The following is a 12,605-nucleotide window of genomic DNA, read 5'->3' as shown; positions in this document are numbered from 1 at the left end:
TTCAGGCAATAGTAGTTTATTATTAGCCATGAAGCCCCTGAAAGTTCTGGAAGGAGGATGGAGGAAGATTAAAGAAGAAGAGGAACCTGGAGGAACACGAGATGGACGGAACAGCTAAGCCGGAGGTGACCAGGTGGAGAGAGAGGAAGGTCCCGGCAGGAGACAGAGGATATTTTGAGCTATCTCAAGAGGACTCAGTGAAAGGAGTTACAGGGCCATAGGTAGAGTTAAGGGACCCAACAACAAAAAACAATGCTCAAAGCTGGGCATGGTGGTGAAGGCAGGTGTGTGCTCTAGGCAAGCCTGTTCTACATAGTAAATTGGAAAAAAAAAAGATTGTTCAGTTGTTCAGACACCAGGGACTAGAAAAAGGGCAAGCCATCCGGATTTTTTAGTGTTGAAATAATGTTATCAGAAGCACAAAACATGGAGCCACGTGGACATAGCACAGCCACGGCTACATGCAAAACCTGGGGCCACGTGGACATGGCACAGCCACGGCTACATGAAAACCTGGGGCCATGTGGACACAGCACAGTCACGGCTACATGCAAACCTGGGGCCATGCGGACATAGCACACCATGGCTACATAGAGCTATGGCTTATAAACAAGTGTGGGGGAAATAGAAAATATTCTTTTCTTTTTTTCCCTTCTTTTACTTTGTGACAAGGTCTGAACAGTGTAGCCCAGGCTAGCCGAGAACTAGCTGGCCTCAACCTTTAGGTAGCACTCTCTTAAGGGCTTGGATGAGAGGTGCGAGACCTTAGGCCCGATGGAGTTTTCTGTGACCTCTGTAACTCCCTAGTCTTTAGTTTCCAACCTGAATCTCCCTTTGGTCAAATTCAGCTGGAAGTCAGAGGGTAGGAGAGCTTGGTGGCTTCGGTGGCTCAGGTGCGCCAGCCCCCACAGGCAGAAGAAGACAGAACACTTGAGGCTTTGCAAACAGTATTAGTAGCACACTTGGGCAAGGGTCTCGCTTTGGAAAACAGCAAGCTGGGAACCCAGGGGAAGGGTTCTTTGGAGCACTGTAGAGTTCGAGGGAAGATTGCTCGGTGGGTCATCATGGAGTGGACCATCAGTTGGCGGGACAGGAGGTAGAGTAGTTTGCATCATTGACTAAGGGTGAACGAGGGGTGTCTTTGCTGGGAACGAAACCATGTTGGTTGTGGTTGGCAGTGGATTAGCCCCTGGAGTAGGGTTTAGGATGGGGGTGTGTTCAGGGTCAACCATATCCCAGGAGAGACAAGAGAGGCTGGTGGTCATGGGTGGTGACCCTTTAGATGTAGATCTATTGGAGTCAACGGAGGGTAGTCTGCATACTTAGAAAGAAGGTGGTTACATTGTGGACGGAGGCAGGAACGTAGTTACTCCCTCCTTCTGAGGAAGGCCATCTTTGTAAGGACATGTTTGCCTACTCTACCTTGGGCTGTATCACGCATAAGCTAACTGCACCCACAGGCCTCTACCACCATGTCAGGTATGTCTGTCTTGACAATGTTGCTGTCCCTGTCATAGTAGAGCAAGGACAGAGGGCGCCGAACTGTGGGCACACAGCACGAGCCTCCTCCAGTGCTGCCGGCAGCTGTGTTGACTTTGAGTAGATTGAGAACGGCCGTGTGAAAGGATGCGGAGATGCCAGGCATGCCTGCCACATGTAGTGGGCACTGCCCAGTGCAGAAGTTCATGGCATAGCCTTCAGGCTGGATGATCCAGTCATGCCAGCCGATCTCACGAAAGTCCACAAAGAACTCTTGCCGACAGCACATCTTGGACCCCCCCCTGGCAGTTGACGCCTCGTCGGCGAACTCGATGTTTGCCCCCAGCTCTTACCCGGGCTGCCACAAAAGGTCTGTGAGAAAACCCATCCAGGATTACTGAACTGTGGGCCACCTGGCTTTTGGTTACCAGTTCCAGGGTAAGGTGCCCCTGACTACAAGCAAGCTGAGCTTCCGGTCCCAGGAGAAGCTGGTGCCAGCCACTAGCATCCACCTGCAGTGGGTACTGACTTGTCAAGGTGAGGTTGGTAGCATACGGTCTTAGCACAAGGACTCGTATGTTCACGGTCTCGGTGGTATTGGAAGGGAGCTGCATGAAGAACATGAGCCGGGCCTGCCGGACCTCCATGCCGCCAGCTGTTCTAGCAGAGAAGTGGAAATCGAGACGAGTCTGGTTGATGCTGGAGAGGCCTGTGAACATAAAAAACCCACTCAAGCCATTGCAGCCTAAATGTCTGCTCTGCTCTCAGCAAACTTTTCTCCCTTTGTTTGAGACCGTGGCTCATGGAGTCCAAAGTAGCCTTAAACTCAATACTGCCGACAAGGTCCGCCTTGAGCTGATGATCCTCCCTGCCTCCACGTTCAGAGTGCTGGGACTGTGGGCTTGTAGCATCATTAGGCCCAGTTTTGCTTTTACTTTGTTCTAAGTTTTAATTTGTTAGCGTGTGTTCTCGTGTATATGCATGTAGGAGTGGAAGCACACATACGACAGCATACATGTAGAGAGATCAAAGGGAGTTACAGATGACTGTGAACCACCATGTGTGCACTGAGAACCAAACCCAGTCCTCTGGAAGAGCAGCCGGTACTCTCAGTCTCTGAGCTATCTTTCCAGCGCACCCCCTGTGTTTATTTACATATTTTTGGAGACTGAATCTAACTTTCTATGTAGCCAAGGATATCCTTGAACCTCTAATCCTTCTAATCCTCCTGATGCTATCTTCCAAACTCTAGGATCACAGGTATATGACACCACATTTGTTTTTTATTTTTGTTTTTGTTTTTAATGTGCATTGGTGTTTTGCATGCATTCATGTCTGTGTGAGGGTGTCTGATCCTGTGGAACTGGAGTTACAGACAGTCATGAGCTGCTGTGCGGGTGCTGGGAATTGAACCCGGGTCCTCTGGGAGAGCAGCCAGTGCTCTTAACCATTGACCCATCTCTCCAGTCCTCTGTTTCTTTGTTGTTTTTGTAAAGTGTGTGTGTGTGTGTGTGTGTGTGTGTGTGTGTGTGTGTGTAACTCTAGAGCCCAGGAGAGGATGTTTGAGTTACATCTGGATCTGGAGTTACAGGTGCTTAGGACACCAGCTATGAGTGCTGGGAACTGACCTCAGACCCTCTGGGAAAGCAGTAAGTGTTCTGAACAGCTCTGAGAATGAGATGTTGCAATAGCAAATACCTAAAAATGTGAGTGGCTTTGGAAATGGGTAGAAGAGAAAAGAATTTGGAGAAGTGGGTTAAAGAACAGCCCAAATTTCCACCAAGTATAAAGGACAGAAACAGGCAGATCTCTGTGAGCTTGAGTGTGGAACACAGCAAGTTCCGGGCTATATAGTCAGACCTTGTTTCAAAAACAAAACAAGCTGGGCAGTGATGGTGCATGCCTTTAATCCCAGCACTTGGGAGACAGAGGCAGGCTGATGTCTGTGAATTCAAGGCCAGCCTGGTCTACAGAGTGGGTTCCAGGGCAGCTAGGGCTACACAGAGAAACCCTGTCCTAAAAAAACCAAAAGCAGCAACAACAACAAAAAGTGGAGAATTATAAAGCTTGACACTTCTTAGAGGTGACTTAATGATCATGATTAAAGTCATAGCAGAAGGGACTAGAGAGATGGCTCAGAGGTTGAGGGCAATGACTAATTTCCCAGAGAATCTGTGTTCAAGTCCCAGCACCGACATGGTGACTCACAATCATCTCTAACTCCAGTGGGGATCCAGTGCTGCTTTGGGGCTCTGAAGGTACCAAACATGTCTCTGGCACACAGACACGTGCACACACAAGCTTTTAAAAGATGCCAGTATGGCATGGCATGGCAGCTTGTGCTCGTATCAACCCTAGTGCTCGAAAGGTCCAGGAGGCGACCGTTTTGGATCTGAGACCGGCCTGAGCTAGACAGAGTATGAAACCTTTCTTAGAAAAAGATGTTTCTACTATTAGTAGAAATATGGATGGGGAAAAGGAATTCTGTTGAAATCTCAAATGGAAATAAGGAATGTCTTACTCTCATTGGAAGCTGGAACAAAATCCATTCCTGTTACAAAGGAGCCAATAACTTCGCTGAATTGTCATAGGGGTTTATGAAAAACGGAAGTTAAGAGAGGTAAGCCTGGCCCACCTGTTGGTCTTCAGCTAAGATGAAATGAGGAAGAGCACTACACAGGTGTCTGATGGGAGGAATTTCTTTCGTTTCGACTATCTTTCTGTCTTAGTTTTGCCTTTTTTGAGACATCGTCTCAGGTAGTCTAGCCTGGCTTGGAGCTACGCACCAGAGGATGACTGACTGCCGTCTGCTGCCTGGGTGCCGGGATCGTGGGCATGCGCCACCACACCAGCCTTCCTGAGCTGCTGTGTGGGGAGCCCAGGGCTTTGTGCGTGCTGGGCAAACATTCTTCTACTGAGCTACGTCGCAGCTCAACACCTAGCGACCTTGTTTTTCCTTGTTTTTCCTTTGTCTGTGCCTTTAGTACAAAGGTTCTGATGCCCTCCAAGGTGTGCCCTCATCCTCGGTTCCTTTTATCCTCTGCTATAAGGCAGTCATTGAACTCAAAGCCAGCGTAGTCTTTACCTTAGGGATTCTCGTATGTCTAGGTCAGGGCATTTTGCAGAGGGAGACAGGACCTGGAGATTTGGGTATCGCCAAGTTCACGCCTAAATTTATAACTGCTTAATGGTGGCACACCAATGTCCTGCTAGCGTATCTAGTGAGAGCATCACTATTTCCCTTTCTGTCCCCCCTCTTTCTGTGTGTGAATGACTTGGATGGGACCATTCCTTGCCTTCTCGCCCCTACAAACTCTGTGATTGCCTCCTTCTCTTCCCACATCCAGCCGTCACCAAAGTAACACAGAGAAACCTTGTCTCGAAAAACCAAAAACCAAACCAAACAAAACCAAAAACCCAATATCACCTTACTATTTTTTTAGGGGGCAGATATTGAGGCAGGTTCGTGCCAGCATAACTGGCTGTACATTTTGTTACATCCCCATTACAAATTCCCACTTCCCCATCGTCTCTCATCTTCCCATCTTCCCTACGAGGTATCTTTTTTTTTTTTTTTTTTTTTTTTTTGAGACAGGGTTTCTTTGTGAGCTTTGGTACCTGTCCTGGAACTAGCTGTTCTAGACCAGGCTGGCCTTGAACTCACAGAGATCCACCTGCCTCTGCCTCCGGAGTTCTGGGATTAAAGGCGTGCGCCACCACCTGGCCCAGCTGGACACAGTGTTCTAAGTGCGAAATCTTGGAGAGAGAGAGAGAGAGAGAGAGAGAGAGAGAGAGAGAGAGAGAGAGAGAGAGAGAGATCTGGAGAATCAGAGCCCATAAGAAACATTTGAGTCAGATTTAGCTCTCAGCTGGATACAGTGGCTTGACTGACCTCAATTATGCCACCTGGGTCACAAAAGTTGTCCAGTTAAACTGAGTCAAGGCACAGAATCAGGAATGAACTAATTGTTTTAAGACAATTTGTTCAGCTGAGTGGGTGTGGTGGCTCCCGCCTGTATTCCTCACAGTCTGGAAGCTGGACCAGGAAGATTGTTAGAAATTCTAGGCCTGGCCGGGCGGTGGTGGCACACGCCTTTAATCCCAGCACTCGGGAGGCAGAGGCAGGCGGATCTCTGTGAGTTCGAGACCAGCCTGGTCTACAAGAGCTAGCTCCAGGACAGGCTCTAAAGCTGCAGAGAAACCCTGTCTTGAAAAACCAAAAAAAAAAAAAAAAAAAAAAAAAAAAAAAAAAAAAAAAAAAAAAAAGAAAGAAATTCTAGGCCTGCCTCACCTACAGAGTAAGACTCTGAGAAATCAAGATAAGACAAAACCAAACAAACAACCATGTTATAATACAAAAAAGAGAGACTGGAGAGATAGTGTCTCCATTAAGAGCACTAGCTGATCTTCCAGAGGACCTGGGTTCAATTCCCAGCACCCACATGGCATCTTACAACTGTCCGTCATCTAGTCCCAGAGGATCTGACACTTTCACACCAATGCACATAAAATACATTTAAAATAAAGTATTTAAAAAAATAGAGAGAAAAGTTTATATGTTAGGGCTGAGGTATAGTTCTAGTGGTAGAGCAGTTGCCTAGTATGTGTGATGACAGCGGCTGATTGGCTGAACCAACCAAACAAAATCACCATAGTAACAGCACAGCAAGGCTGTTTTATGTTGGCATGTAATATTAATAACTGACAAGAAAAGAAATGTGTATCAGTAGTGGGGTGCCACCACCGTCACCCAAACCTAAAATTTGCAGCATTGACTCTGGGACTCAGTGGCAGGCCAAGTTTGGAAGGACAGTGAAGAGACTTAAAGGCAGGAGAAGTTGAAAGACCTGGATAAATCCAGGTCTCCCCAAAGAAAGCCCTGGATAAATCCAGGCTCCCCCCCCACACACACACCCTCACTCCCAGCAGGAAGACAATAGCCAAAAATCTAAGTAGGAAGAGAAGAATCAGAAATCTAGGATTAGCCGGTTCAGTGACTGTGTTTCAGGAACTAGCTGAAGATAAAGTTAGATTGTAATCTTAATAATCTTGAGAAACAGGGAGTTTCCCTCTTGTGATTATCATCGGTATTTTGGAATACTGTGTTTCAGGAACTAGCTGATTATGACCCTGAGAGTGATCTTGAGAGGCAGGGAGTTGCCCCCCTTGTGATCATCACTGGTATTTTCGGAATTTTCTACACCCTCCCTGCCCCTTTTGGATCACTGGGCTGTGGTTTCTTCCCTTAAAAACTCCTTCTCCCGCCGGGCGGTGGTGGCGCACACCTTTAACCCCAGCACTCAGGAGGCAGAGGCAGGTGGATCTCTGTGAGTTTGAGGCCAGCCTGGTCTACAAGAGCTAGTTCCAGGACAGGCTCTAAAAAAGCTGCAGAGAAACCCTGTCTCGAAAAAACAAAAAACAAAAAAAAAAAAAAAAAAAGAAAACAAACAAAAAAAAAAACAAAAAAAAAAACTCCTTCTCCCGGCCACTTGAGGTCGAACTCTTCCCCTGAGTGGGTTATGAGTCTCGGCCCCAGTGCACTGGTTCCCGTCTCATCTCCTTAAACCTCGTGTGATTGCAGCAAGGAGGGTCTCTCGTGAGTTACTGGGGGGGGGGTCGTGTTATCCCGAGACTTGAGTGAGAGTCGTCCCCACACTGGGGGTCTTTCAAAGTGAGGAGGCTGTTGTAGAAGTTGGAGAAGGGGAGATCAAGCTATGGGCTGTCTATCACCTGTAGTAACTCGGAAGCCAGAGCACATTTCCAAGTTGTGACTTTAGCAAGAGAGATTTCCTGGCGGGATGCTGAAAATGCCGATGGTCTTATTTTAGCTTCCTGTGATAAGGCATTTCAGGAGACATCTGTTGGAGGGGGTTCGAGGAGCCAGAGAGCCAGGAGTGGTGACTCACACCTGTAATTCTAGTACCATTTGGGAGACTGAGGCAGGAGGATTGCTGTGAGTAGGAGACCAACCAAGGCTACTTAGTGAGTTCTGGGACAGGCTGGACCACCGCGTGAAGCCCTGCTTCAAAGAAACAAAACAACAATAACAACAACACCACACACACAAACACACATAAATCTTCTATTTCCTAGAAGAATTTAAAGAAAATATTTCTAAAAGGATTTACAAGATTGAAAAAGGAAATCATTTTTTCTTTCTTTTCAGTTGACTCCTTGGTTATTAAGATCCTATTGTTTGCTCAGCAGTGGCAGCACACGCCTTTAATCCCAGCACTTGGGAGGCAGAGGCAGGTGGATCTCTGTGAGTTCGAGGCCAGCCTGGTCTACAAGAGCTAGTTCCAGGACAAACTCCAAAGCTACACAGAAAAACCCTGTCTCAAATAACAACAACAACAACAACAGCAGCAACAAAAATTGCACTTGGCAGCGTAGTTCCTTCACTTGAGCAAACTAGACACAAACAGCCCTCTGCAAACCAAGCGCCCAGCACTCTTAGGATTCCCAGCCCCATGCATTGGGCTACATGTTCTCCCATTCAAGAGTATGAGTGCCTCTGCCCCTGGTAATAACCACGTTCAGACAGTTTGTATTCAAATATATTCCCCACATGTTCAGGTATGAAGAATGGGAGGGCTGGTCTGGACTGAACTGGCTTTGGGTGCATGGCAAACCTCTCTTTTAGTGACCTTTCAGAGGGACTCCCCTATTTTCCATCTTATGTCTGCATAATTGGGTGTGCATATGACTGAAGTCTGATACATTGTGGGAAGGAACATGGACAATAGGAAAAATGAATGTGTTGCTTGATCTATTTATTGATCAAAATCATGAACCACATAGACTACTCCTCCTTTTCTTGAACCCCATGAAAGGAATATTTGGAGCCCTCGAGGATTCTAGTCATGTGACCCAGTTACCCCCCAACCCCAGTTAATCTGTACTGTCACTTTGCTCCAAATAAAATTATCTTGCTTCTTTTGCAAGTCTGTGTGAGCCTTTATTTTTAATCACTTGGATAAGAACCTGGAACACCTGACTCAGACTCCAAGGGAAAGAGCAAGGGAAAGAGAGGGGCTTGAGAGGAGACAGTAACGGACTGGAGAAAAGGCTGAAGGGTTTTAAGAGCACTGACCGCTCTTCCAGAGGGCCGGAGTTCAATTCCCAGCAACCACATGGTGGCTCACAATCATCTATAATGAGATCTGGTGCCCTCTTCTGGCGTGCAAGCATGCAATCAGGCAGTATACATAATGAGTAAATAAATCTGAAAAAAAAAAGAAAAAAGGGGGGACAGTATGATATACTCGAGTAGGCTCAGGTTTCTCAAGAGAAAGTTGCTGAGTCCATGGTCTTAAAGAAAATTTTAATAATCAAAGGAGCAGCAGTTTGGACCAGAAGGGATGGAGATAATTCAAAACGAAAAGAGGGAGCTAAGGGTAGAGTGATTGTCCTCAGCATTGCAAAAATACAAAAAAAAAAAAAAAAAAAAAAAAAAAAAAGGAAAAGGGCTGGGTGTCTTGGGAGGCAGAGGCAGATGAATCCCTATGTGTTAGAGGCCAACCTGGTCTACATTGTGAGTTCCAAGCTCAGCCAAGGATGACAAAGTGAGACCCTATCTCCAAAAAACAATCACAGACAAACAGAGTCTGCACTCACTTGCAAACACAGGTCATTTCCTGTTCAAAAGTAAGGGTACTTTTTGACGGTAAAGATCCAAGGGCTAGGACTATAGACCTAGGAGCCCAGAGCTCCCCACAGAGCAGAATCAGGCCCAAGGGAATTATCTGCGTAGACTGAGCTATGTGCTGGACCGAAAATCAGGACTTTCATGGATCAGTGCCGGACTTGGTGGTACACACTTGTCCCAGCATTTAGGTGAGAAGATCATGAGACTGGGCCAACAAGACCTGGCAGAGAGGGAAGAGTGTTAGGTGGGTAGGGGGAAGATGTAACTTATTTCTAGGACATAGGCAACAGTGTGTCGGTAAACAGCTCTTCTCTAGGAGGGGACCCTTAAAAGCCCTGATTTGCTGTGATTGACAATTTCTCTAGTAAACATTTTTTTTTTTTTTTGGTTTTTCGAGACAGGGTTTCCCTGTAGTTTCTAGAGCCTGTCCTGGAACTAGACCAGGCTGGCCTCAAACTCAGAGATCTGCCTGCCTCTGCCTCCCGAGTGCTGGGATTAAAGGCGTGCGCCACCACCGCCCGGCATCTAGTAAAATTCTTCCATGAGGTCCAATTTTAAGCTTCTAGTGTGCTATAAGTGAACCCAGGGATGTTCACCATCAGCGCTCATAAGGCAGCGTGAGCCAGTTTCAGGATGCCACTGAAGATCCCTGAACCTGGAGAAAAATACCTTTGAGCCTCATTGTTCAGCCTCTTGTTTCATGAGACCATGGACTTCAAACCTGATCCTAATGTTATGATGGAAGGACATGTGACATGGAAGAGTCCAGTACATGTGAATGGGAAGGAAATGAGTTGTTAGGGGCCAGAGGATAGACCATTAGATCCCTATATTGGCAGCCTAGAGCATAGACCATTAGATTGCTATATTGGCAACCCAAGGATAGACCATTAAATCACTATATTGGCAGCCCAAAGGATTGACCTTTAGATTGCTATGTTGGCAGCCCAGAGGATAAACCATTAGATCACTTTATTGGCAGCCCTCAGGGATCACCTTCTGGGTTGCATGAATTGATCCAGTTCCATCCCACCCCAGTTCTGGACTTGGCCGCAGTGACATGCTTTGTCCACGGGACAAAAGTAAACAAAGTGTATGCAGAAGCCTGGCAGTTATTTACCCTGACACTGGCCTCTGGGAAACCAGCCACCATGTTTAAAGAGGGTTGGGCTAAAGTGATCAGAAGCTTCCTGGAGAAAGGCTGCTATGGATTTTCTTGGCTTCTCCTCAGAATTCACATATTGAAGCTGGCACAGGGCCGTAATCCCAGCATTTCGGATGCTAAGGCAGGAAGGTCACGAATGTTTGGCCAATGTGAGCTATACTGTGAGTTCAAACCAGCTTGAACTATGTAAGGAGACCTTGTCTTAAAAAAGAAGAAACGTGTTGAAATCCGAATCCCAAGGTGATAGTATTTGGAGGTGGAGCCTTTGGGAGGTTATTAGGTCATGAGGGTGGAGCCCTGGAGAGGGGATTCCTGTCCTATTAAAAGAGACTTCAGAGCATTTCCTTGTCTCTTTCCGCCACGAGAAGATACAGAGAGAGGAGAGCCTTGCTGGACAGGAGCACAGTCCTCCCTATTTCCTGCTCCTTCCTACTTTTCCCACACCCTAAGGACTTTACCGATATTAGCCCACTTACATCTCTAAGCCATCTTCTCATTAGCCTCGTTTACAGATGAGAAACTGGCTACTAACTACCCAGGTCACTCAGCTAAAATGGCTCTGCAAGAGTGGGCACCAGGCTACGTGGCTGCAGAGTTTGTGCTGGGTCTCGAGGGAGGAGAGTAGGGACCAGGCACCAGAGGAAAGGCTCTAGGACCTGTGAGGAGTGGTGGCCGCCCACACCCGAGAAGGACCTTGTAGTAGCCTTGCATTTTGCTTCTCAGTGCTAAGATTTCCTTATCTTCTCTCCAGCTCTCTTCTCTGTGGAAGCATTTCTTTCTTTCCTCTACTTTTTACCTTTTTGTTGTTGTTTCCGAGACAGGGTTTCTCTGTGTAGCCCTTGCTGTCTTGGAACTCGCTCTGTAGACCAGGCTGGCCTTGAATTTAGAGATCTGCCTGCCTCTGCCTCCCAAGTGCTGAGATTAAAGATGTGCCTCACCTCAGTTGGCTTACTGATTTTTTTTTTTTACAAAGTATTATTTATTTGCTTTGTTTTTTGAGACAGGGTCTCACTTGTCACTGTGGCTGAACTTGGATCAGAGGTCAGTCTCCCTCCTGAGTGCTGATATTAAAGGTGCGCACCATCACACCTGGTCTAGAGTTTCCTCATGGTTTGTTTTCACACCTCTGTCTGAGTGCTATTTGACCTTGTTCTGACATGAGAACTTGAGGTGTGGAGAGGTTTTATAATCGTATTTTACTTCTCTTTTTATGTAAATGGGGCACTCCTGTGATAGACCCTGGGGCCAGAGAAGTCAGAAACTCTCCAGTATCCAGCCCTTGGCCTGGGGAATGGGTGGGTTTACACTGGGAGGGCTAAGGAGAGAGAGAGAGAGAGAGAGAGAGAGAGAGAGAGAGAGAGAGAGAGAGAGCAGAAGAGACGAGGACAAGCAGTTTCAGAAGTAAAACAGCAGCAGCTCCCAGCTTCAGCCAGGTAGACCTGACCTATCATAGAGAAGTGTGGGGCAGGAGCTAGATGGTGGCTTGGGAGAGGTCTTCAGAGCGAAGTTGGGGAGATTTTCTCTTTCCAGGGTCAGATTTGGGGTCAGACCTGCAGACCATGGACCCACCTGTCTCAGCAAAGCTGATGATCTCATACTCTTGTGTCTGGTCATGCTCCAGCGGGGTTTCCTGTCGAGGCGCACGGAGGCGCCACAGTGCGGTCTTCAGAGCAGCTCTGGACACAGGCCGACTCAGTGTGGGGCGCTGGCGGAGGTGTAGCTTGTTCAGGATACTTTTCTTGGCCAAATCGAGGAGCAGCTCCCGCTGGCTCTCCAGATCGAAGGCGGCCCCCCAACACGCTGGACATGGACCACCAGTTTTGAGGTTGGCCACGGTGGCTGGAGTCAGTAACAAAAATAACAAGAACAAGAAGGAAGCCATTGCTGGAGAAGGTCCTCCCTGAAGGACACGGATCCAGTTCTCAGGGTCTCGACAGTAGCGGCCTCCACGGACCCTGGGAGGAGTGTACCTCTGGTTGACACGGCTCCTTTTTGCCCGAGATAGAGCAGCTGAACAGCTGCCCTGAAAAAAATGACGCCAGTACAGGTGGAAGTTGGCAGGAAGTCCCAGTGTCCCCAGTGACAGTAGGGAGCGGGGGATGTGAGGACTGTTTGGAGAGAGAGGTGTCTGTCCCTTGCTATTATTGGGAGGCCTGGGGACAAAGGTTAGAAATGGAATTCTTCCTCTGCAGAGCCTTTCTGGGAAGCCTGAGGGAAAGGCTGCAAGCAGAGGTTCTAAGATAAATTTACTGCAGGGGCTGAGGCAGAGCAATCACTAAAGCTCAGGCCTTCCTTAACGTCTCAAAACAAGCA

General features: G+C 47.5%; 1 protein-coding gene across 1 annotated transcript; it reads right to left on the bottom strand.

The window, feature by feature from the left end:
- Positions 1–12,236, bottom strand: Inhbc (inhibin subunit beta C). Its single transcript, XM_038315014.2, is given in 3 exon segments — positions 1–1,780; positions 1,782–2,188; positions 11,862–12,236. Coding segments are annotated over 3 exon segments (1,056 nt in total). The 5' UTR covers positions 12,175–12,236; the 3' UTR covers positions 1–1,444.
- Positions 12,237–12,605: the final 369 nt, after the last annotated feature.

The sequence above is a fragment of the Arvicola amphibius genome, chromosome 17, assembly GCF_903992535.2.
Source record: "Arvicola amphibius chromosome 17, mArvAmp1.2, whole genome shotgun sequence".
Taxonomy (NCBI): Eukaryota; Metazoa; Chordata; class Mammalia; order Rodentia; family Cricetidae; genus Arvicola; species Arvicola amphibius.
This window is presented reverse-complemented; position numbering and strand designations above follow the sequence as displayed.